Below are 26493 nucleotides of genomic sequence, written 5' to 3'. Positions count from 1 at the left end.
TGGTCTCATTCAGCATAAAGCACGTGAGCGGACCTATGCCGGGTCCAAGCCCAGCCACCCACTATGGGGCCACCTGCAGTCCTGGGGCTCTGGCTTGCTCCTGGTTGCCAACGGCCCTCCAGGACCACAGCCGATGCGAAACTTACCCTGTAAGCTAAAAGACCCAGGTGGCCTGGAGGAGGGGCGTGGGGTTGAGAACATCCACTGGCAATCTTTCCCAGTTGCAGGATTAACAACTCTGCCACCCAGGAACTGGCTATTCCTATAGAACACAGAAGTTGGGCCGAAAGAAGCTATCGGGTTGGATCCAGACTCAACTGGCACTTTCCACTGATTCCGCCTTCCTGCATGTTGCTCCTCAAGGGTCCCTTATCCCCCCAGGACCAGCATTTCGTGAAGATCGACGGGCAGCAGTAGGAGAGGGGAGGCAGGGAACCTCCATTCCACTGTTGGAAAACAGAGTTTGGATCCAATCTATTCGTCTGGCTTTAGGTTCTCTGGGACCAACATGGCAACATCTATATTGAACAGGCTGACTGCCGATTATATTATCTGAATTCATATTGATGAGGCATTCTTTCCCTTGTCAGAAGATGACGACGTAAGCTTGTTGTTTCAGGCAGGTAGCCATTTCGGTCTGCGGTAGAACCGCAGGATTCGAGTCCAGGGGCACCTATTTGAAGAAGGGAGCTTCGATTCTCAAAAACTTACGCCCTGATAATCTTGTTGGTCTCTAGGTGCCACGGAACTCAAATCCTGCTGAATATAATTTCATACGTGCTTTATTTTTCTAGCGGCCCCACAGCCTAGAGATTTTCAAGCTCACAGTGTGCACCTTGTGAGTGACAAAAGTAAGCTTCAACCACCCTAACAATGAGTAAGGCAAACATTATGGCTCCCACGTGAAGACGTCCGTTTCTGCACAGCCATGTCCGTGTGCCACTTTGCACACAGATTGGCAGGATCACAAGGAGCGTCTCCATATAACTGAAGTGATACTAAAGTATTTATTCTGTACAAAAACGTCAGGCTCGGGAGCAGACTGGAGATCACGGGCTTATTAGGTATGGCCTTTGGCAGTCGGCATGTGAAAGTGAGCAAGGGAAAAACCCAGAGAGGGGAAGAACTTGGGAGTTCCTCTCATGTTAAAAATGGTCATGGGAGTCTGAGCACAGCACAGGTATTTGCTCTGCCTCATCTTGACACCAACAACCAGGTCCTCCTAGCAACCTGCCGCTAGCTTTATGGCATTGTTCGCTGGATGTATCCTATCGTTTTTATTGCATCGTCTCCAAATTTTGTAATCTGTCTTGAATCTCAACACAGAAGGCGGACTATAAAAAATAAAATCTGTCCTCTTTTTTTAAAAAAAAGGAACGTGGAGTGCCTTGTTTTTAAAGAAAACAATTCTGGGATTCTCTCGGCAGAGGCCCAGCCCTTAAGGAGCCTCCGAAGAGCTCCACTATCTTCTCTAAGAAGGCATGCATGGTTGGCTCGAATATCCTCTCCCACACAATATGCATACACTCAATACATTGTCGGGTTTTTTTCTTTTTAAACAGCACAATGACCTAGTCCATTAAAGATCCCTCTTTTACTCATTCTGAGGCCGATAAATGCTTTTGCAGAGCTGGAGAACCTTAGCTTTTGGCAGAAAATTATGCAGGAAATGCACATTGTGCAGAAAAAAAACCCCACTTTGTCACTTCTGACGTGTTACGGCTTACACTGGATTCAAATGGCAAGGGAAGAATACTATGTCCAGTCTTAAACGCCCCCCCACCCCATCCCACCCTACGTTTCACCATATTCATGTGCTCTTCAACCATTACTTTCCTTAAGACACAACGCAGAATTTTCAATTGCTGGCTGAGAAAGCTCCACATTGAAGAGAACGACAAGCGGTTTCATCAGGACAAAGCAGCAACTGAGAAATTGATTCAGTTTGGATGGGAAGAGGTGGGCTGCTTGCAGGCTGCTGCTCAGCAGCGAGGAAGAAGTACAAGACTGAAGACGCACACATCACACAGTCCCCTCCAGTAGTGTGGAAAAAAAAGAATCAAAACTCTTTTGCTTGCAGAATATACAGAACTTCACGGGCCCGAGCTCCCAGCTTGCCACCTGTGGGAAGCCAGGCTGGCTCCTTACTGTAAGTTTGATAACAGCCCCGCAACATCAGGAGATTTCATTGCCGAAGACCTCGAGGACGAGCGGCGTGAGCTGCATGCTGTGCTCTGGCAGAAAGGAGAGGGAGCGATATTGCTTGGAATGCTCCTCATTCAAGCTCCGCAGGTCGGCCAGTTTCTGGATCATCTTGGCATACAGCAGGCGGTTGCCCGGGGGTGGGTGCCGGCAGAGGATGTACGTCTGCAGGATTTCTGAAAGGCGGTCTTGGATGGACTCCACCAGGGCGGTATCCTGCACACAAGGGCGGTCTAGGAAACAGAGCGCACACAACTCTTGATACTCGGACACAAAACAGGACACGTAATTCAAAGTGCATGCGCAACCGTTCGTGTATTTAATTTCGTTTGTGTCTGGCACAGAATTCTCAAAACTGCAGACACCGTTTTTTGTTTAAGGAAATGCATTGCTAAAATAATGTGCACGACTGCGACTAAATAGCCACAGAGCTCCCTATAAATTTCCTGGCATGTGCCAGAAATTGGAGGTTGTGTCGCAAAACTTGAAATGGGGCCAAATTAGCAAAGTTTGGGAGATCGTGAAATAACCAGGTTTTACTTCTGCTAAAAGAAATTGGAGGTGGGGGGTGGGGAATAAATCCAGTATTTGAGGCAATAGGTAGAATGGTAGTGCTCCAGCATGTAAATTAGAAAAGTGGAAAAAAAACAGAGGATGACATGGAGGAATTCCCAGGAAGGGACAGGACTTGAAAGTTTCATCAAGATCCACTGTGGAAATTTTGTATTTCCTTTGAACATACAAACTTTTGCATGAAAGTGAAGCTCTGAACAGTGCAATCCCTGCAGCCAATATAGGCTGTGCTTCCTCTTGGCCCAGTTAATGGGCTGATACGTAGGATCCAGAATAAGAAACAAAATCCAACAAAATGCTTTTTATTAGGGACAACCAAAATTACATGAAGCATCAGGCAAGCTTTCAAGCTCACCAGAACTCTTCATCAGGCTAGATGTTACAAAAATTAAGGGCGCTTCTGGCACCAGGAAAAGGTTTGAAAAGCACAGAGCCACTGTTGCTCTGGGCTCCATCCTAACAGATGTTGGTTTGCCCTATTGGTACCGGCATCCACTTCCTAGCTCTGGGTCAGCCCCTGCAGGGCTCTCTGGTCCAGTTTGGTGTAGTGGTTAAGAGCGCAGGACTCTAATCTGGAGAGCCAGGTTTGATTCCCCACTCCTCCACTTGAAGCCAGCTGGATGACCTTGGGCTAGTCACAGCTCTCGAATGTTGTTGTTATTATCTATGATGATGATGATGGTGGCTGGAGGACTTAGGAATGGGTGGCAGAACGCTCCCCTATGCAAAGGCTTGCCCATGTGTTCATTTCGATCTTTTAAAAATGAAACATTCAGCCTTTATAGTAATATGTTATAAGCATGCGCAAAAAATAAAAAAAGGGCGGAGTGCTGTGCTGTCACTGATGATCACAGAACCCTCACTTGAAAATCCTGATTATTTAAGGCACATACAGAAACAAAAGAAACCCTGACTCCATAACTGCAAAAATGCAAAGGGAGAGCAGACACGTGGAAGAACTAAACTGATTCCAATGTTTGGGGATAGACTGCTAAGAAAATCAGGAATAAATTGTGTGGAAAAGCCCAATGTATGGATTGGGTCTGTAACATTCAGACACGAGTTGTGGGTTCTTCTCAACTGTCAGGCACGTGGTGTCTCATTGGGACTGCGGCAGGTGCGGAAAAGACGTTCCAGACCCATTTCTTTCATTTTTCTGATTTGAAGTGGTTGAGGGGCACTATTTGACCCCCTGGGGAAACCCACGTGTACCCTGGAAACCTCCAAGACAGGTTCAGGTCATGAAAGCTGTGTGTGTGTGTGAGAAAGAGAGGGAGGGTGGCCAACGTTTCTTCGCCAAACATGCCACAGACCAGGTGTGGCCAAACTTGCTTAATGTCAGAGCTGCATAGAATAAATGTCAGATGTTTGAGAGCCGCAAGACATGATGCATTGAAGTGACTTCAGATGAAGAGGTGGGTTTGGGGGAGTGTCCTGAAAGTGACATCGTAGGAAGGGGTGGGGTTTTGGTGCAGTATGCAAGTGACATCACAGAAGTGATGTCACATCCTTGCTCGGCTTCACCCCCAGGTACTTTCTGAGTCAGACCTGGCAACCCCCGACATTTTTATTGAAAATACAAAAGACATGGAAAGAAAGAAGGAAAAAAGGAAAAGGGAGGGAAAGACATGGAAAGAAGGAAAGAAGGGAGGGAAAGACATGGAAAGAAAGTAGGAAAGGGAGGGAAGGGAGAAAATAAACTAAAATAAAATCTATGGCCCCGGCGATACTCAGAGACCTCCAGGAGCGACACAGTATGTTTAGAAGAGCCACATGTGGCTCCTGAACCAGAGTTTGGCCACCCCTGCCACAAACCTTACCAAATTGGGCACAGCACGTGGGAATTGAGGAGAACCAGCAATTTGTGTCTGATTGTTACACAGAATGGGAAGCCCCAGGCGATCTAGTTTTTCTTACCAGGAGAGACGATGCAGATAGCCATCAGGAGCACGTGCTCCTCTTCATGCAGGTTCAGTTTCTTCAGGCCAACTTGAAATTTAACAAGAGGCTCAAGCAGTTCCATGTTGTGGCCCGCTGAATGAGAAACAGAACAGCAGTTTTAAGATGAAGGCAGTAGTCTTTTGATAGATTCGCAAGCAGCCGGGGACACAGCAATTAGCAAACTTCAAGTGTAAGCTCATCAACTTAGTAACAGGGTTGGTCAATCGACGCACAAATTCATCCCACCTACCAATCTAACATAAAAGAAGAGTCATTTTTGAGAGCATTCAGAACCAAAAGCAGTCCAATTCGATCCTGGAGATTCTGTTCTGTTATAAATGAACGGCAAGATAGTATGCAGATACCTGACTGCATATTTTATTCACAGTTTCGAGGACAACACAGTTCAAGAACTTTGCCTTTAAGCGTGGGTATACGCGTGTGTCCGCTTTCCGTTAGGATTTATTTAATATGCTCGTAGACTGCTTTCCTAATAGAAGCTCCAAGCGGTTTATGTGTAAGGAAGTGCAATGAGCTCACAAACCATTTGCTAAATTAACACCTCGTCGTTTCAGAGTTATGTAGAAATGACCTTCGTGGGTCTCCTCCAATGCTGTGACTTTAGCACCACTTTATTAAGAGCTGTGCCATCTTCATGCATCTTAGGGGCTTGAAGGGATGCACTGTGGATATTTGGGTTCTCGGTCTCGGATGCTAACAGAATACACAATTACTGGCGCAGTCCAGAGCAAAGGCAATAATAGTCCATTAAAAGCCAATCGGCTGGATGTCTCCCTCCCCTTCCCACGATCCCCACCAATCCTGTAGTGATTTTTGCTATCGTGGGTGGCAACTAAAGACGGCAAAATGATTGTGGGCTACATCAGGCACCCGGCTCCTTATTCAGTACACTGCTACAAGATTCCTTTCAAAAACTGAACAGGAGCCTAGCAGCATCTCAGGGCCAAGCTACACATGACGAATGACACTTGAACGGCAAGTGGATTAAGTGGAGGGCAAGTGAACAGGGAGAAATACACTTGCCGTTCAAGTGTCATTCGTCATGTGTAGCTTGGCCCCCAGAGTCTAACAAATGTTTATTCCAGTGTAAGCTTTCATGGACTAGAACCTTTGGTCTGATGCCCGCCTCCCACCTTCACCCAACTGAGATCAGGTGCAGAGCAGGAGGCAATGCCCACCCCCCTTCACTCGGGCCAGGATCAGGCACAGAGGAAGTGGCCATGCCTGCCCTCCCTGCCTTCATTTGGCTGGGATCGGTAACAGAGAAGGAGGGAATGCCCACCTGTCCACCCTCCCCTTTTTAGAGCCTGTTGTATTTTTCCCGCAACAGGCTTTGTTGCTAGTTCTACAATAACATCCGTTCTCACTAGATAGCTCCAATCTTGTCAACTTTACCAGGAATATCTGAACAACATTATGTCTCCCTCCTTCTTGCAGACTCCTCCCAGAAGATAACTAACAAAGTTGCCAAATTCTGCCTTCAGGCGAGTGGGATACGCAAGCGGCTGACTGAGTCCCAATAACTTACTTCCTTGCCAGAAGAAGGTATCATTTCTCTGTTCCCCCCTACAACCGGTGCCCACGGTTCTGTGCTCGTCACACTACATGTGCCCACCCTATTCTTATTTTTATTGTTTTTTATCCTATTCTCCTTTTACTCTCCGGAGCTGATTCTGTATCGTAATAAACTGATTGATTGATACTACATTTGGAAGGAAAGTAAGATGAGATTAGCTTGGTCTCGGAAGACCTTCCGTCTTGAAACCCTCGTACCTTGTGTAACATCAGTGGCTTTGTATTTGAAGTCATCGCTGCCGCAGGTCCAGGACATGTCCTCCAGTGAAAATGACTCATTTGAACGGAGCATGATTACTTCAATAGCACTGGATTTCAACAGAGCAATCTGGTCCTCTGCTGTTAGGTCTCTACATTTTGGAATGGGAAAATATATATCTGAGACTTCTCACCACCACCTCCACCATCATTATCATCATCAACGTCATCATCTCACTAAAGCAGGAAGTTAAAAATCTTAAAAGGCTGTGTAGTTCTTTCACTCCATTCCCCTCCTTAGTGCAACCATCAACTTTCTTGCGGTCAGAAATAACTTCTAGAGGGGAAGAGAACAAGGGAAAGATCTGCCGCTAACTCCTGGTTCACTCACATATGCATGCCCATAACGTGTTGATGGTAGGCTGTACTACTGTGTACAATGAAGAGCGTTCCCAGGAGCAGAGGTTTAGTTTTGCAGGCACCAAAAATGGTGCGCTAATTTTTAAAAAATGCAGAGCGGCAGGGAGCATACAAAAGAACTTCTAGCCACCGCAGCAGCTTTTGGGCCTCCTCCCTCCTTCTATGATTGACAGCCAGCAACGCCCTGTTCTAGTTCTTTTCTAACTGCCAAGGTGCCACCCCCAGTCCATCAAGAGTGAGTTTGGTGATTATGCTGCGCGCTCATCAGTGCACAGTTTGGTGTAATGGTTAAGAGCAGCAGGACTCTAATCTGGAGAGCCGGGTTTGATTCCCCGCTCCTCTCTTTGGAGCCAGCTGGGTGACCTTGGGCTAGTCACAGCTCTTCCAGAGCTCTCTCAGCCCCACCCACCTCACAGGGGAATTGTTGTTGTGGGGATAACAATGGCATACTTTGTAAACCGCTCTGAGTGGGCGTTAAGTCGTCCTGAAGGGCGGTATATAAATCGAATGTTGTTGTTATTATCACCCAGAGAGATGACTTCTGGTGAGCTGGGGTGGGGTGGGGTGCTCAGAAGGAAGGAGGAAAGTTCAGCCGGAACTCCTCGACTGAGAAAAGGCGTTTTGTTACGTATTTCTTTAATGTATTTATTAAGCCTGCCTTTCTCCTGACTCTTTCATTTAGGAAAATGGCATTTGGTATGTTCTATTGATGGGTTGTTGTTTTTTCACTTGTAACCCAGCCCAAGTTCTCCTTGGAGGCGCATTGTAGGGGACAATTCCTAAAACAAACAAACCACACACGCACCGATCAGGACAAGTCGATAGAGAAATTACATCTGTTCTTACTTGAATCCTGGGATCATTTTGGCGAACCCGATCACTTTCTGGATGCTGTAGCTCACCAGGTCGGCTAGGTGAGGCAGCATGGTGAGCTGAGAGAAGCCGATAGACATGGCTGCGCTGTCGTCACTGTCGTCACTCAGTTCCAGGTTTGAGAACATCCTGGGCTCTGCAGGGTAGGAGACAGGGTGGGGAAATACTGTGGTTGCATATTTCAGATAGACTGATGACGGTCTTACTTTTTCTTTTAACAAAAGCCAAGTCAAATCGTTATAGCCTTGGAAGGAAACATGAGCCTTAGTACGTGCAGGAATACTACTGCTTATGGCTTTATCATTGTTATAATGATTGCTGTTTTAGTTATGTTTTTTAATTTTCCATCGTGCACGGCTTTGTATGTCCTGACCTGGATAGCCCAGCTCAACAGATCTCAGAAGCTAAGCAGGATCAGCCTTGGAAGACCAGGGCTGCAGAGGCATAAGAACATAAGAGCGTAAGAGAAGCCATGTTGGATCAGGCCAATGGCCCATCCAGTCCAACACTCTGTGTCACACAGTGGCCAAAACCCAGGTGTCCTCAGGAGGTTTGCCAGTGGGGAAGGGACACTAGAAGCCCTCCCACTGATTGCGCCCCCCCCAACACCAAGAATACAGAGCATCACTGCCCTAGACAGAGGGTTCCATCTATACCTTGTGGCTATTAGCCACTGATGGACTTCTGCTCCATATGTTTATCCAATCCCCTCTTGAAGCTGTCTATGCTTGAAGCTGCCACCACCTCCTGAGGCAGTGAATTCCATGTGTTAATCACCCTTTGGGTGAAGAAGTACTTCCTTTTATCTGTTCTAACCCGACTGCTCAGCAATTTCATTGAGTGCCCACCACGAGTTCTTGTATTGTGAGAAAGGGAGAAAAATACTTCTTTCTCTCCCTTCTCTATCCCGTGCATCATCTTGTAAACCTCCGTCATGTCATCCCTCAGTCGTCGTTTCTCCAAGCTCAAGAGCCCCAAGCGCTTTAACCTTTCTTCATGGGGGAAGTGCTCCATCCCTTTAATCATTCTAGTGGCCCTTTTCGGCACTGCAGGCAGGCAATGGGAAACCACCTCGGTGAGTCTCTTGCCACAAAAATCCCATCAGGGGCCATGTCAGCGACTCTCCGCCACCACCACTGCTTTATAGATTTTGCTATTAAAGTGGCATAAATATTAAATTAAGAACATCTGAAGAGCCGTGCCGGTCCGATCAGTGGCACGTCAAGTCCAGCATTCTGTCTCACACAGTGGCCAACCAGTTACCGTGGCGGGCTAACAACATGGAACAGCGGCGGAAGCCATCCCCTGATGTTGCTTCCTCTGAAATTGGTGGTTCCCTTTAGTTACCATGGCTTATAGCCCCTGATAGATCTATCCTCTATGAATCTGTCTAATCCCTTTTAAAAGCTTTTTATACCTGTAGCCATCGTTATATCCTCCACCAGTGAATTCCACATCTTAAATCACTCGTCTTGTAAAGAAGTGAGTCCCTTTTGTCTGTCCTGAGTGTACTGTTCTTGCGTTCTAGTATGCTGGGTGAGAGAGAAAAGCTCTCTCTGTTCACTTGCTCCACCCCATGCATAGTTTTATAAACCTTTATCATGTGCCCCTTTACTTATCTCTTTTCTATACATTACCTATCAGGGCTTTTTTTCTGGGAAAAGAGGTGGTGGAACTCAGTGGTGGAACTCAAAACCGCACAATGACGTCACTTTGGGTCAGCTGGAACAAGGGGTGTGTGTCAAAGTTTAAATCGCCCTCGGTGAAAATGGTCACATGGCTGGTGGCCCTGCCCCCTGATCTCCAGACAGAGGGGAGTTTAGATTGCCCTCCGCACAGCACGGAGGGCGATCTAAACTCCCCTCTGTCTGGAGATCAGGGGGCGGGGCCACTGGCCATGTGACCATTTTTAAGAGGTGCCAGAACTCCGTTCTACCGCGTTCCGGCTGAAAAAAAGCCCTGCCTACTATCCTGGCCACTTTATGCAGAACCAAGGAATAAATTCCTAGAAGAGTTTTTAATTGGTTTAAACTCCTCTTCAGACTCTGAGAAGTTGTTTTTTCCTCCTGTCTGACACTGCTGCATTTGTTTCTTATAGAGTCTCTCTGTTCGCCTTAGCAGCCAAAAAAATCCGGGCTAGAGTTGTTTCCAGAGACAGCGATGGTTTTATCCGACTGGTATTTTCTGTTCAGATTATTTTAATCTTTTAATATTTGTACATATGTTTACATGCTAGAGTGTTTTGTGTGTTTTACTCTATACTGAAAAGTCCCAGATTTTTCAACCTTTCCCTATGGGGAAGCTGCTCCAACCCCCCTAACCTTCTTGATTGACCTCTTCTGTAATTTTTTTCAGCTCTGTAATGTCTTTTTTGAAATAGGGTGACCAGAACTGCACACAGTATTCCAAATAAGGACACACCACAGATCTATTATGATATTGGCTGTTTTGTAACCCCAGCACAGAGTTTGCCTTTTTCACTGCTGTGGTACACTAATAAGTTGACATTTTCATTGAGGTATCGACTGAAACTCAAAGGCTCTTTCCCTCTCAGTCTCAGCAAGTTCAGGCCCTATGTGCATACGGTTGGAAACTGGGATTTTTTGTTCCAGTATGCATTACCTTACACTTGCCTAAGCCGAACTTCATTTGCCACACTATTATCCACTCATCCAATTTGTGGAGAGCCTTCCGCAGCTCTTCAGTTGACCTTGTTTTTTACCATTCTGAATAATTTGGATGTCATCTGCAAACTTATTTATCCTATGACATTGCTTATGGAAATGTCCTTGACACTGTATGGAAATGTCCTTGCTACTGATTGTACCAATCTCACATTATGTAATCCGCCTTGAGCCTCTGTGAGAAAGACGGACTATAAATGACATTAATAAATAAATAAAATAATTAAACTTGATCATTACAATGCTGAACAATGGGATAGGTTGGCCACAAGCTTTACAAAACTAAATCCATAGAAATGGATAAATGATGAAAAAAATAAAAGCTCTATAACCAAGCCCCGTGGCGCAGAGTGGTAAGCTGCAGTACTGCAGCCCAAGCTCTGCTCAGAACCTGAGTTCGATCCTGGCGGAAGCAGGGTTCAGGTAGCCGGCTCAAGGTTGACTTATCCTTCTGAGGTCAGTAAAATGAGTACCCAGTTTCCTGGGGGTAAAGTATAGATGACTGGGGAAGGCAATGGCAAACCACCCCATAAACAGTCTGCCAAGAAAACGTTGTGATGCGACGTCCTCCCATGGGTCAGCAATGACTCGGTGCTTGCACAGGGGACTACCTTTACCTAACCAAGTATTAGCATTTAGCATTTCTGTAGCTGGCTACTACGAGCAAAGATGTCACTCTGTGCCGTGCACGTTACCTGGAGAGGAGTTAAAAGTGTCTGAAGATTCATCTGAGGAGAATCCTTGCGTCGTGAAGGAGGAAGATCTACTTGTACTTCTTTTGTGTGCATCAGTTCTTATAGGAGGCTGGAACAGAAGTGGTAATGGCCTATTAGTTTCCTTTTTCCTTTCTTCCCTACTATCACCTAATTATATCTGCTCTCCTAATTATAGGGCTGGAGAATTCTGTGCACCAAGTAGGACATCTTGCTAAGAAGAAAGGTTTGCCTTAGGGTTTGTCAAGAATGCTCTTGGTCAGCTCCTCCGCCAGAGAAGTTATGGGCAATGGGGACAGGTTAGTACAGGGTGCACTTGCAAACGCCTTCTATTAATTTTGCCGACTTCCTTTTACCTTACTGACATATTTCCTAGAATAAACGAGCCAGCGTAAAAATATTTCTTCCCTATCGTGATTTCGTGCCAACCTGGTTAATTTCTATAGCCATGTATGAAGCCTGAAGTAGAAGAAAGCTGATTTAAAATGCATGTTTATGAGCCAGCAGGCCTCAGCAAATGTGACTATAAACATCAATTGCATACAAGCTCTGCAAGAAGCCAGTTTGGTGTAGCGGTTAAGAGCTCAGGACCTTAATCTGGAGAACCGGGTTTGATTCCCCACTCCTCCACTTGAAGCCAGCTGGGTGACCTTGCGTCAGTCACAGCTTCTAGGAGCTCTCTCAGCCCCACCCACCTCACAGGGTGATTGTTGTTGTGGGGATAATGATAACATACTTTGTAAACCGCTCCGAGTGGGCGTTAAGTCGTCCTGAAGGGCGGCATATAAATCGAATGTTGTTATTATAAGAAATTTGCAAATGCTAATCTGTGGTAGCTACCACACCTATTCACTTTCCAGAGTAGATGGAGTAAGGTGGAGACTATCACCATATAACAGAGATGTTGTATCACCTTTTGGTACCAACTCGCGTGCTTTCGAGATTAGGGAGAGATAAAGGGCCAGTTCCCTCCCCTTTACTTCTGATGAAGAGAGCTTTGACTCTCGAAAAGCTCATGCCCTGGAAATCAAGTTGGTCTCGAAGGTGCTTCTGGACCTGCATCTTGCTGTTACACTACGGCCCAACACGGCTACCCATCTGAAACTATTTACACACTGTAGTCTCTGATCTGAGATACTGATCTTTCTAGTGGTTAAGCTATAATGATTTAAAGTGTTGTTTACAGCTAGGCTCCAATTCCCAAGCCAGTTAATGTTAAAATGGCTGGAACATATATCCAAACGCAAGGAAAGACACAAAAGGGTCCTCTGACAGCCAGCAAGTTATGTGCTTGTCTCATGGTTTCAATCCATTGGCTGCGGCCAAGGCAAAAGTGAACGAGGGTTTCTCCAGAACTGCTGGTTCAGAAAAGCCATAGTGCTGAAAAGACATGAACTGCAGGCTCATGGGCTGGTAAGAGTTTCACCAGCAGATGTCGTCGCAGTCACAACTACGACAAGATTAGAAGGGGAGCAAGCCCCGGAGCTTACCCGGAACTGACTGAAATCAGAGTAAGTGGCGTCGTAAGTTTTGCGGTGGGCTTCCAGGAGAATCTCAAGGACCCGCAGCTGCTCCTCGGACAACTTGGGCTTCAAGCTCTCTTTAAGAGCTTCCTCTTCCTTCCTTTTCATGATCATCTCTCTTTTCCTCTGAACTTCTTCGTCGGTAAGAATAACTGCAGGTCAAGAGATATCAAGCACGATACGGTTAACTTTTATTTTATTTATTTATAAATTACCTTTCTCATTGAGATTGAAGGCGGATTACAGGGTTTAACCAAGTACAATCAAACAGTATACGACAAGCAGTGAACAACGCAATAGGGCCAGCATTACGGAATTAGAAAACAATGAGAACAACAAACGAAGGCAAGGTATACTATAAACAATATACAAAGTGGACTACAAGGAAAAGACAAGGAAGGAAAAGCAGGTGAAGATCACAGTCTTGGAACGAGCCACACAGATGACAACAGGGTTGCTTTTTGCATAGGGGCATGGAATGGTCACTGTGAGTTACACCAACGTCCAAAGAGAAATGAAATCAACGAAACAACCTTTGTGGCACCTTAAAGACTAACGAATTTACTGTGCCATCAACTTTTTGTAAGCCAGAACCCTCCTTGAACTGCCTGGTCTGAATGGATAAGACCTGGCTAGATGCTCGCTTTAAAATTCTACAAAAGCTTCACAATCGCGGCCAGTCTGGGAGCTATATTCACACATTACACATCTTGGTAAGTTGCCTACACTGAGAGCCAAGCTACAAGTGACACTTTACACAGGTTGGACACTTGTCAGTTTACCTCAAGTTTTGATGGGAAATGTAGGCATCCTGGTTTTACAGCTTGGCTCTCCATTACAGCTGCAAGACCAGGATGCCTACATTTCCCATCAGAACTTGAGGGAAGCTGACAAGTGTCCAACCTGTGTCAGGCGTCACTTGTAGCTTGGCTCTAAGACATTAAAGCGACTGTGTCTTTAAGCTTCAGCACCAGGAGAAGAGCTTTTGTAGATCAGTCCACTTTTGTTCAGTACACAGGTCGGTGGAGGTGACGGTCTCCGACGCAATGTTGATGAAATTGTTTCATGAGTCCTGCTGCTAAAAGAAATTGGCTATGTTTAGCAGTCTGCTGCTGCAGCACTTTATAGCCCTTACTGCCCTTTACTGACGGCCTGCGCTACTGTTTTATTGGGCCTTATTATATTTTGGGATGTTGCTGCCGTTTTATGTAGTTGTTCTTTTTAGGATTTTACAATGTACGTGACAACGGTATTGAAGTTTTTTGTATTTGATCTTTTTTAAAAAAAACAAAACTGCCACCTATTGAATTTTGAAGTTTTATTATTGTTTGCTGCCTTGAATACCTTTGTGGAAAGATAGGATAAAAATCTTTTAAATGACAAAAGCAAGCAAACTCTAGCTGCCTTGGTCAAGTGTTATACACATGTCTGCGTTTCATTCAAGTGAAGGAAATAAGAATCCAGTGGCATTTTCCCTTGTACCAGTGTCTGCTCCAACACTGCAGTTTTTGACATATGCAAGCGTTTTATCTGGAGGCGCCAGCGAGTAAATGACTGCTGATAGGAAACTGTTGCCAGAATGGCGCAGGCCTCCAATATCAAAAAGTTTCTCATCCCAGCAAAGAGTTTCCTTCTTAGGATAATATCCTACTATATAAAAAGCTAAGCGTATTCAAGACAACTCACTTCCTACCCTGGTGCACCTCCAGAGGGCGCTGCTGCAGAGGGAAGTCCAGATGAGGCAGCCAAACCTCCAGAGAGCGTGCCGTGGCGGGAAGCCCAGGCCGGGATCGGGCATGGAGCAGGTGGCAAGGCCTGCCCCCCGCCTTCACCTAGCTGGAATCAGGAGTGGAGCAAGTGGCGATGTCTACCCCCCGCCTTCACCCAGCTGGGATCAGGAGCAGAGAGGGGGCAGTGCCCGCCTCCCACCTTCACCCGAGATCAGGTGCAGAGCAGGAGGCAATGCCCACCCCCCTTCACTCGGGCCAGGATCAGGCACAAAGGAATGGCCATGCCTGCCCTCCCTGCCTTCATCCGGCTGGGATTGGTAACAGAGAAGGAGGGAATGCCCACCTGTCCACCCTCCCCTTTCTAGAGCCTGTTGTATTTTTCCCCGCAACAGGCTTTGTTGCTAGTGCTATCATATTAGGATAAAGTGCTGTCAAGTCATAGCTGACATGGCAACCTTGCCCCCTACTGAGGATTTCAAGGCAAGAGATTAACAGAGGTGGTTTGCCACTGCCTACTTCTGCATACTGACCCTGGTCTTCATTGGAGGTCTCCCATCCAATTACTAAGCAAAGCTGACCCTGCTTAGTTTCTGATATATGATGAGATCAGGCTTGCCTGGGCTATCCAGATCAGGGAACTAAAACATTACGAGCAGGAAAAAACCCACCCTAACCCTTCACAGACTGGAATGATGGTGACTAATGTGGGAGGAATCAAGGCACACATTACTTTTGTGTCCAAAAGACCACCAATTCCCGTTTGAGGAATGCTTTTTCGAGTTAGCAAATAAAAGATGGCAGAGTGTGCATGCATACATAATGCCCCATGCTGTACATTTCCTTGGAGACAGGGACATTTCTTCTCTTCCCACACACAGACTTTCCACTGCCCTAACAGTTTAAACACATGTGTTTTCATTTCTAGGGACAATGGAAAGAATTTGGACTTGGAACCTGGGAAATTGGTGTTCATATCTCAACTCAGCTATTTGTGTCCTTCAGCAATCAGTTACGCTCCTCTGCCCGTAAACTGAAAAAAAAAACAACGAACTATAACACAGATTTGAGGATAAGATAAAAGATTATAAAGCTCTTCGCATGCTAAAATTGTTATAAGGGTCACCCTGGAATGTGTGACGTTTAGGACGGACAGGACAGCAGATGGAGTCCCTCCGATGTAAACCAGTCCGCCGGAATTTCTACAACTGTGGGATTTTTGCTTTCTTATCTCGGAGGGGTGTGTCAGAAGAATGCAAGCCTGGAGATCCGTGCTGCTCTTCTACGGAAACATCACCGCAGGAGGCTGGAGCCAGCAACTGACTCACATGACAAAACCGAAAAGCTCTCTCTTAGAGCTGGAACAAAATCCCTGCAGCCAGGTAGTAGCTGCCCCTTGCCCCAAAGGAATGCAAGAGAGGAATGGGATAAGCGTATGGCTCCCATTTTCTCTCTCTAGTTTTATTGAAAAAGGCTTGGCACTAGCTAAAGCGTATTCCTCTACTGCGCATAAAACTTGTTTCCTCAACCCCACCCATGTACCATCTCATCTGATTTCATCGACATGGGTTTATTGCACCATCAAATATACAGTAAAATTTGAGATTTGCGGTTAATGTACCACACACATTTCTCTTGAATACATGCTATTCAGAGCAAGATACGTGTGCAAAGGGGAAGAGACTCAGCTCCTTGTACTGGCAACTTTGAATTTCACAGGAAATCGAGAGGGACTGTGCTCCTGTCAACAGGCTGTTTACCAAGCAGAATTTCTTTTTCTCTGAATCAGATACATTCGTTATTGGAAACTTGCGCAATATCTCCACGAGCCCTGTACAGCAGAGCTTCTACAGCAAAAATAATACACGCTGCTGTGGGCAAAGGATTCAAGGCCACACCCTGATCAATTTTATTTTTAAAACGTTAGTGTGTTCACCAAAATCTATGGTTATCCATTCGGTTTGGCTCTCTAATAAAAACCCTGTTCTTAGCCTGACTGGTATAGGGGAGGGTTCCTTTAGAAACCCGTTTCCAGCTTGCCAGCTTAATTGTTTTACTCATAGGTATCTGGATTCCGCAGGAGCACGCATTTCCTTTCCACTGCCAGCTCTTCTACCGTGCCTCATCATCTTTCCTTATTTAGGGAGATAGGGAGGTGTGGCAGTGGTAAGTTTGTTTTTGTTTGGTATAGTAGTATCTGGCCAGTCATGTTCAGGAATGCCTCTGGGTACTAGACATCTTAATCTCCCTGATCTCCAGGGCTTTTTTTTCTGGGAAAAGAGGTGGTAGAACTCAAGACCATACAATGATGTCACTTTGGGTCAGCTGTAACAAGGGGGGAGTTTTTTAAAGTTTAAATTGCCCTTGGTGAAAATGGCCACATGGCTGGTGGCCCCGCCCCCTGATCTCTAGACAGAGGGGAGTTTAGATTGCCCTCCGCGCCACTCAGTGCCGTGGAGGGCCATCTAAACTCCCCTCTGTCCGGAGATCAGGGGGCGGGGCCACCGGCCATGTGACCATTTTCAAGAGGTTCCGGAACTCCATTCCACCGCGTTCCGGCTGAAAAAAGCCCTGCTGATCTCTATTGTGACCGTTGATTTAAAGTATGCTGTAAAGCAAGGGAACAACCATTTCTGCTAGGATTGCCAGTCTACAGCCGGCAACCCTCAAGAGAAATTGAGGAATGGGGCCTGATGTGCCAGCATTGCATCACCGCTTTCCATAACAACTTGAAGTGCCATCATTAGACACTCTAGAATTCACAAAAACTGTGCGGTAAAACTGGTGTTTGTGCATGTTCCACCCCCCCCACCTCATTATACCGACTTAGAAACAGTAGAAAAGAGCAAGAGTGCAGTAGCACCTCTAAGACTAACAAAATTAGTGGTAGGGTATGAACTTCCGGGAGCTGCAGGTCACTTCTTCAGCTTGTGGCTCACGAAAGCTCCTACCCTACCACCAATTTTGTAAGTCTTATAGGTGCTACTGGACTCTTGCTCTTTTAGTGAGCTGTGGCTCCTGAAAGCTCATACCCTACCACCAGTTTTGTGAGTCTTAGAGGTGCTACTGCACTCTTGCTCTTTTCTACTGCTACAGACAGACTAACACGGCTACTCATCTAGACTTAGAAACAGACAGGGCCAGAGGGTGCAATAGGAGCTAGCTATAAGGCCACACTGGACGTGCCCAGAGAGTGCTATACAGAGCACAGCTATTCACAGCCGCTTAACAAGTACAGATCTATTAGACTCCGGTTGCTGTAACAATTTTAATAGGTATGTGTCAACTCATCAGAGCCAAGCTACAAGTGACGCCTGACACAGGTTGGACACTTGTCAGCTTCCCTCAAGTTTTGATGGGAAATGTAGGCATCCTGGTCTTGCAGCTGTAATGGAGAGCCAAGCTGTAAAACCAGGATGCCTACATTTCCCATCAAAACTTGAGGGAAGCTGACAAGTGTCCAACCTGTGTCAGGCGTTGGCTCTTACTCTTGGCTCTTATTCTAGGGATCCATTAAAAAGAGTTCCCTTAACCATATGTTTCCTACTTGCTGAACAAGTTATGGTTCTAGAGTTACTGATACCATTTGAGGCTTCGCAGAGATAAAACGTAATGGCTTCTGATGGAGATACAATGTCAAAGTCACACAGAATGAAATGGAGAATATGAATAGTGATCCGATATCATCACGGCCTCTGTTTATTATTCATAATGTCAACCATGCTTGCACCTTCACTGTCCTTATCTCATGCATTTCAATAATCACTTTTGTTCCATTCAGACTCATGCTAAAGATGGGAATCAGAAATCGAAAAAAGGCGATTCATTCCAGACCATCCAAAACGATAATGAACAAGCTGCATAACCCCGGCTTTAATCTAAAAAACAGCCACAAAATCACAATGGAATCCTGCTTCACAAATGCTATTCCCAAAGCCTCTGATACAAAAATGCTAATATGCTCAGATAAACTCAAGAGCAACCAATTAGCTATTTTTGCTAGAGTTATCAGCCCCCTTACTTCCAGAGCGGGGAATGGAGAGGGTTGAATTACAGGCGCCGGATCTGTTGTCCTCGGTCTCATGCACGCTCCAGAGCCCCTGTTGGCATCATTTGCAATTGAAAAATGGAAGAGACGGGATCTCAGCTGGGGCTAGATTGGCTCCAAACATAACATTTTCACTCTGTTTGGGGCCAATTTGGTCCTGCTGAGGGCCAAGCTACAAGTGACAAATGACACCACTTGATCACGTGATCGAGTGGAGCGCCAGTGGAGCGCAAGTAAACAGGGAGGAATACACGTGAGTCTGTTCACTTGCCGTTCAAGTGTCATTCGTCACTTGTAGCTTGGCCCTATGACCCTTGTAGCTTCCAGTTTTGCACTGGGAGTGTGTCATTGGTGCACACACACACCACTTCGCCACATGCTCCAATGGCTCCCAGCCTACTTCCCTCCTCCTTTCCCTTCTGCTGGCCAGGCGAGTGGGGCTGGGGGGGGGTGAAAGGTGGGGGCAGGCAGCCCTAATTTTTGCCCTCAATTCTGAATGAAGGCAAAGGAGGCTATGGACACAGAGTCCACATTTATTTGTTAAAGTATTTATACTCTGCCTCTCTTCTTGGCAGCAATTAAAGCATTACAGATCAAAACCAAATGAAATCAAACCCCTAACTACCTCCCTCCCTCAAAGATGACTACTGTTCATGCCCCATCAAAAGCCCTGGCAAACAAACAAGCAGTGAAGAGCTTGCTGAAGACCTCCAGCGAGTGGCCTCCCTCCATCTCTTCCGGAATCGCATTTCACAGACTGGAGCCATGTCAGAAAAGTCTAGGAATGCCAGCTGTGGGCTGAGAAATTCCTGGAGGTTTGGGGGGGGGGTGGAGCCTGGGGAGGTTGGGGTTTGGAGAGAGGAGGGACCTCAGTGGGGTATGATGCCATATAGAGTCCACTATCCAAAGCCATTATTTTCTCCATGAGAACAGATCTCTGTTGCCTGGAAATCAGTTTTAATTCCGGGATATGCTGGTGCAGAGGAACATATAGGAGGAGGAGGAGGTCTTTCTGACATATGGGCCCGCCGGACCATGCTGTGTTCTAGCATGTTCAGAGCAGCAGTGGGCAAAGAGGATGGCCGATGAGAGGTCCCCACCACAGAGGGGCCTGGAGAGCTGGGAGCCTTCATGTGGAACAACGAGGAATCTTGGAAATTCCACCCCTGCTGATTTTCGAAACTCTGACAGATGCTTCGCTAATGAGTTAAGGTCCACAGACTTCACCACTCTGTTGCCTTACGTGCTACAGAAAAAGGAGGGTCTGACCTCCCGTGCTCAGGCTGGGATTACAAACCTGGGGGCTGGTCCTATAGCCGCACCTCTGACGGGAGCCAGTTTGGTATAGTGGTTAAGAGTGCGGGACTCTAATCTGAAGAGCCGGGTTTGATTCCCCACTCCTCCACTTGAAGCCAGCTGGGTGACCTTGGGGCAGTCACACCTCTCTCAGAGCTCTCGCAGCCCCACCCACCTCACAGGGGGGATTGTTGTGGGGATAATAAATGGCATAGTTTGTAAACCGCTCTCAGTGGGTGTTAAGTCATCTTGAAGGGCAGTATATAAATCAGTTGTTGTTGTTGTTATTGCTACCTGTTGTCTTAAATATGTGCTCCTACGTCAGCCCTAGAATTGCTTCTGTTCTGTTTCAGCATTTCTCCAACTCTGTCTTGGATTCTTACTAATGCTATGTCTTTGTAAAATTGTGTTTATTTACTCTATAGCACTGTTTATGGAAATATCTTTGAAACTGACTGTACTGGTTTTACACTGTGTAATCCACCTTGAGCCTCAGTGAGAAAGCTGGACTATAAATGACATAAATAAAAATAAATATAAATATACACAGAACGGAAATGTTCAGAGGGGCATTTTTATATCAAGAGAGCATAACTGCAGTTCAGGAGGGTGCTTTTATAAGAGAACAGGAGTATGGTCTATTGAAAAATTTATTGTACGTATTTATCTTACTTTTACTGCACCATCTTATAACTTCGTAACCCACTCTCTACTTTGCTTGTGGTATGTCACACATTAGAGACATTTTCCTGTTAATATTGCATTGCTTCCTAGTTTTTATAATCCCAGGCCTAATGCACTGGATGTTTTGTGCTGTCTAATCTAACCATTTTCTATATCTTGTAATCTGCCTTGAGTCTCAGTGAGAAAGGCAGGCTATAAAGTAAACAAAATTAAATGTATTTGCAGATCTGTTGGGCTGGCATGTCCTTAATCTTTGCCAACTCATGGGGGAAATAGGACAAAGCACAGACCGACCTTTCCCTAGGACTCAGCATAGTCCTAGGGAAAGTGGTTGAAATTTCAACCACTGCTGTACATCTGAAGAATATTCTAAACACATAATAGTACATTCCAAATGCTTAATATTTCCTTTGTTGCCTTCATAAGAATTCACTGCAAATCATACAACAACAGCAACAGAGATAAGTCCTTACAGCTCAACACAGGGTTTTTATTCCAGCATTTCTACACCACAGGCGTTTTAAATGCAAATCAGCAACATGCTATAAAAAGCCGTACAACCAACAGCAATTTTTCTGTTGTCAAGATGCTGTTCACCTTTCAAAAAACAGACTGTTAACAAATAACAAGGAAACATTCACAGAATGGGGAGGGGGGCCTTTTATGGGAATTTATGGTTAAGGCGGAGTCTGGAACGAGAAGTCTGGCAAGAAAAATAGAAGAAGTTGGGTCATTTGCTGTAAGCCTGCAGCGACTTAAGAGATGAGGGTTACTTAGCTGCTGGTGTTTTTCCAATACAAAAAGTTGCACAACCCTTCGCGTGCTGCACGCCTGAAAAGAACCTCCAGATCGAGGTGGTATCTAACTGTGCGTTAACCAAGCTATGTGATCGCTAGAAGAACAGTCATCGTAATATCATTCGGCGATGTAATTATTTTGAGTTATATAACCCCAGCAAAGCATTTTTCAGGATTACCTACAATAGAAACTGAAGAAGAGGTTTATACAACACGCAAGCGGCTCTCCCTTTCATATTATGGGCTAAAATATAGAAACTGAGCACATCTTTAAGCTGCCGTGAAAAATAAAGGAAGTGCGGGTAGGCAAATCAGAATCTTAAGTAACAAACAGTGCAATCCTAAATAGAGTTACTCCAATCTAAGCCCATTGATTTCAATTGGCTAAGACTAGAGTAACACTGCTTAGGGATTGCACTGCTGAAAGTGCGTTAACCGCATACCCAATATTGCTATTTAATAGAAATTTTAAAATAATTTCTATTATCTGAGGTTGCACATATAGTTTCAAACAGGCCTGGAGGGGAAAAAAAAGTCCTCTCCCTTTAATAGTGGCTCAATGGGATGCGATTTACCTCCATGCCATGAAAAGCTGCAGCTGCCCGTTTCCACAAATTATGCCTCTATTAAAGGGATAGGACATTTTCCGTCCTGGCCTGTTGGCAAACCTGCACGAATGTGAAACCAAACCAAGCAAAATCAAATGCTGGAGGGACCTTAGTGCGTTGCTTGCTATACAGCAGGTCCTCACCTCATGTTGTACTGTCTGAGCTGGAATTATTTTGTCTGGGCCTGTTTGAAAAGCAGAGACATTTTTTTGTCAGGGATGGCACGGAAGATAAGGACTTCTTGCCTACAGACTGTAACCCTCCTCTATACCCCCTTTTCTGTAGAAATGCACACTTCTTCCTTGCAGGACATATAGGTGCAAGCAGGGCTTTTTATCTGGGAAAAGAGGTGGTGGAACTCAGTGGGTTGCCAGCCCAGGGGGCAACTCTTGGCGGGAGGTGGTGCCCCTGGTACCACATGTGTGCGCCCAAAGTGCACGCATGCTCCCAGGTCCAATGACGTCACTTTGGGTCAGCTGGAACAGGGGGGGGGCATGTGACCATTTTCAAGAGGTGCTGGAACTCCGTTCCACCGCGTTCCAGCTGGAAAAAAAAAGCCCTGGATGCAACAAACACGCACTGCAAATGTGCACAACTGTGTGTGCAAACAAGATAGAAAAATAAGCATTGGTGAGTATATGTGACACTGTGCACGCTGGGGAAACGGCCCAATGCAGCAGGGAAGCAGAAAGGGAAAGCAAGTCTTTCACAGAATAAACCAACCACGAAAAAAGTGTATGAATTAAAAAGACAACACTTGATTTTTTTAAAAGCACAATGATAGGGTAATATTGCAGACTTTTCCTGGAAGGTAAAGGGGGTGGGATTGTATAGGCTGCCATGACCTCAGACACCCATTACAAGGTACTCAGGCAGCTAGTTAACAAAGACATCATGTTTGTTTAGGAGGCTCAAATGACTTCTAGACATGATTAGTAGTCTATTTAACACGGCTCTTGGCACTGCAGAGCTTTATTTAAATGTTTAAAACTGAGAAAAGTGTTCTCTCTTAAAACGCTTGTGACAATAGATTAACTTTAATTGTAGCCAAAGGATAGGAACCTGCTTTTTATATTCTCGCTTGTATAAAAGTTAAGGCAAAAAGAGTTTTAGAAGTAGGTGTCAGCAAAAAGAAGACGTGCTGACTAGCATTGCCAGGACTGGCTAGGTTTGCCACTCCAGGTTGGGAAATTCCTGGAGATTTGGGGGTAAAGCAGGGCTTGGGGAGGGGGTGAGCCCCAGCATGGTATAATGTCATAGGGTCTACCCTCCAAAGCAGCCATTTTCTCCACAGCAACTGATCTCTGTAGTCTGGAAATCAGTCATAATTATGGGGGAATTCCCAGACCTGGCCTGGGAACCAGCAGGGGATATGAGGGGTGGAGATAAGAGGGGGAACTGTCAGTGAGGGCATGATGATACTTCTGGGAAAATCCAGGACTGATGCCGGTCCTCTTTAGGAATCAACAAAAACTCTACCATAAAACAACAGAATTTCTAGTGATTCCTAGAGAGGCATGACATCACTTCTGGTTTTCCCAGGAACTGATGTCATGCTGTTGCCAATTTAAATTTTCTCTCTCTCCTGCTGGCCGTTGGAGGCACATGCAGCCCTAATATTGACAGATTTACACTCAATATTTAACCTAATTTAAACTAATCTCTTTACCAAAACAGGCAAAAACAACAAGTCCTTCATCAGGAACATCATAGATTTATATTAAGCGTTCCTCACCCCCATGCCAAATTAATTAATCTCATTAAAAATTGAAAGAATTTCTAAGGAGCTGTTTGCATCTACTCCTCCCTCCCCTCTCCTCCTCTATATCTGACCAGTTTCTTCTTGCCCTCCATGCATCTGACGAAGAGAACTGTGATTCTCGAAAGCTTATGCTACAATAAAGTTGGTTAGTCTTAAAGGTGCTACTGGACTCTTTTTGAAAGAATTTCTGATCGCCATAACAGTTATTTTTATTTTCTACATTTATGCCCCACTTTGTCCCATGAACTCAGATGTGAAACTCAGCTGCATTTGTTCCTACAACCATCTCCCACGATTCCCTAGCTGGAAACACTTCAGGCAGGTGATAAATGGGGCTCTAGCTTAGGTCATGATCAACGTGTCAGTCTTCAAGGTGACACAAGGCTCTTTGCAACCTGACTCACAGTCAGAATTGTTACGGCTTGGAAATTCCTGGAGACAATTCTAATGATATAAGGATACCGCTTGGTATCAAAACCAGGATTCCAACAAGTGAAACCCGATCTCCACTGCTCACACCCCGTACGTATCTTGAATTCAGGAACTCCAGGAACTGGGTGAGCTTAGTTAAAATTTGTCAGCGATTCAGCTCATCTCTGAATGTGAGCCCTTAGCTCCAATTACGTATCTTCTAGAAGAACGTCTAGGTTCCATCGGGGACTGAGGTTCCAATATATTTAGATATCTGGACAGACATCAGCCTTTAACCAATTACAGTCTTTTAATCATCATTCATGACCCATGCCTCCAAGGTTACCATTTATTCCACTTGAGGTATATACGCTTGCACTCTAAATCAGAACTTTAGGTTGCCTTGATCAAGGCCTAATCATCTGTTCCCAAAAGATCTCATGACTAGAGATGGGCACGAACTGGAAAAAAACCGAACTGTGTGGTTTGTCAAATTTCATGAACCACGAACTTTCACGAACCTGCTCCTTGTTCACGAACTGGCTCGTTTGGTTCATGAAAACATCACATCCAGGTCAGAAAATCGTCACTTCCGGGCCAGCAGAAGGTCACTTCGGGGTTAGCAGAAGGTCTGCAGGAAGTCCATCCCCTGTTGCCTAGGAAACTGATTGATTGGCACCAGGCTGTCTGCAGTGACGAACCAAAAAACGAACCAAACGAACGAGCCTAAAAGTTCGTGGTGGTTCGTCAGAAATGGGATCTGACGAACCGGCCTGGTTCATGCTTAATTTTGGTTCGTATTTTGGTTCGTGCCCATCTCTACTCATGACTAAGGAAATATTGTTTAGAATGAAAAAAAACCCCAAGAGGTAGAACTGTGAAATAATTCCTTAATCAAGAACAGTTTTCAATTTCCTTTTCTAACACCAAAGACTGGAAAGTCTGAAAAGACACACACACACACCCGCACCGCCTCAATCCCCATGAAAGTTGCCATTTTGGAACTTATTTACAAAGTAAAAGGGCCTGATGACACATTTAAAAACTTCTCATGACAAATAAAATATTCTGAACAGTGCCAGGAAAGGCTCTTGCAAGAGCTTGCATGTTAAAACAGAATGTAGGAAATGAATCACTGCAGCTTCCCATGCGGTAGTATGTAGAAAGATTAAACGCTGCTATAGAAACACTTTCAGATCAATGGAGATACATAGCATCAAAATGACATGTTTGGATTCTTAAAGACTCGTGTCTTTCCATCACCAACTTTATTGTAGGGTAAGCTTTCGAGAACCACAGCTCTCTTCATCAGATGCATCTGACGAAGAGAGTGGTGGTTCTCGAAAGCTTACGCTACAATAAAGTTGGTTAGTCTTAAAGGTGCTACGGGATTCTTTACTATCCCAAGAACAGCCATTTGGTAGTTGAATCAGTGCTATATTCTAAGCCGAAGTAGAAGTTATCTCTGCAAAGACTTCAAGAAACCAGATGACATGACTAGATTTGATTTGCAAAACAGAAGACAGAAGGAAAGAAACAGATACAATTTACCCTAAGAACCTCTTACTAGTTTGTCTATCACACTCCATCTAAGGAGATTGTATGACTCACAATTTAGAGCAGTTGCCTCCCCACCTCCCGTATCTGATTTTATGATAATTTTGAACGCTCTGCAGATTATATATAGATTCATTTAGATAAGTTGCTTGTTAAAAGCTGATAATAGGGGTTGGAGGGAGGGGGAGAAGAAACTCCAGACATGAAGACCACAATCTAGTAAAAGCATGTGATGCGCATTTCTATTTTATTGATTAAAACATTTTTATCTCGTCTTTCCATCGTGGCTCAAGGCAGCTTAAAATCATCCGTAATACAATAAAATGCCGTTAACCCGACAATCAAGCAAATACCCACACCACAAACTACTAAAAGCCCCAGCAAGTCAAAACAGCCTCACAGTGCTTCTTAAAAACTATACAGACGGCTCCTTTCTCCCGTCCTCAGACAGCCCATTCTACAAGATGGGATCCGCTGCTGAAAAGAAAGAGCCTCTGGTAGAGGCCAAGCAGATAACCTTAAATGGAGGGAGGGACAACTAGAAGGCGACTGCAGAGGACCACAACTGGAAGACGGGAACGTATCAGGAGAGGCCGTCATTTAGATATACGAGTACTGCACCACTGCCCTGAAACCAGCCCAAGATTGCAACCAGCACCTTGAACTGAACGCTGAAACCAACTGGCAGCCAATGCAGCTGTTTTAACATAGGTGAAATGTGTTCCTGGAAACTAGCCCCTCACAATAATTGGGCTGTTGCGTTCTGAGGGATCAAAGAAATGCTACGGGGTAACCAGAGTAGGGATCTCCCAACCCAACCTGGGAATGAAAGTGCCTTGATGTTACAGGGACCAACGTGCGGCCCCTGTAACATCAAGGC

At 45.3% G+C, this 26493-nt stretch overlaps 1 protein-coding gene across 2 annotated transcripts in view; it reads right to left on the bottom strand.

The window, feature by feature from the left end:
- Positions 1-1369: 1369 nt before the first annotated feature.
- The window catches only part of VDR (vitamin D receptor), a 95902-nt gene continuing 70778 nt past the window's right edge, over positions 1370-26493 (bottom strand). For both annotated transcript variants that reach the window (XM_055003366.1, XM_055003367.1), the window contains 6 exons: positions 12691-12875; positions 11183-11291; positions 7777-7939; positions 6511-6662; positions 4693-4809; positions 1370-2435 (listed from right to left, as the gene is read on the bottom strand). In XM_055003366.1, coding sequence (XP_054859341.1) covers positions 2176-2435; positions 4693-4809; positions 6511-6662; positions 7777-7939; positions 11183-11291; positions 12691-12875 — 986 coding nt within the window. In that variant the 3' untranslated portion in view covers positions 1370-2175. The remainder of the gene's footprint in view (positions 2436-4692; positions 4810-6510; positions 6663-7776; positions 7940-11182; positions 11292-12690; positions 12876-26493) is intronic.

This window comes from Eublepharis macularius, chromosome 19, assembly GCF_028583425.1.
Source record: "Eublepharis macularius isolate TG4126 chromosome 19, MPM_Emac_v1.0, whole genome shotgun sequence".
Classification (NCBI taxonomy): Eukaryota; Metazoa; Chordata; class Lepidosauria; order Squamata; family Eublepharidae; genus Eublepharis; species Eublepharis macularius.
The sequence above is the reverse complement of the archived record's forward strand: the minus strand, read 5'-3'. Positions and strand labels throughout refer to the sequence as shown.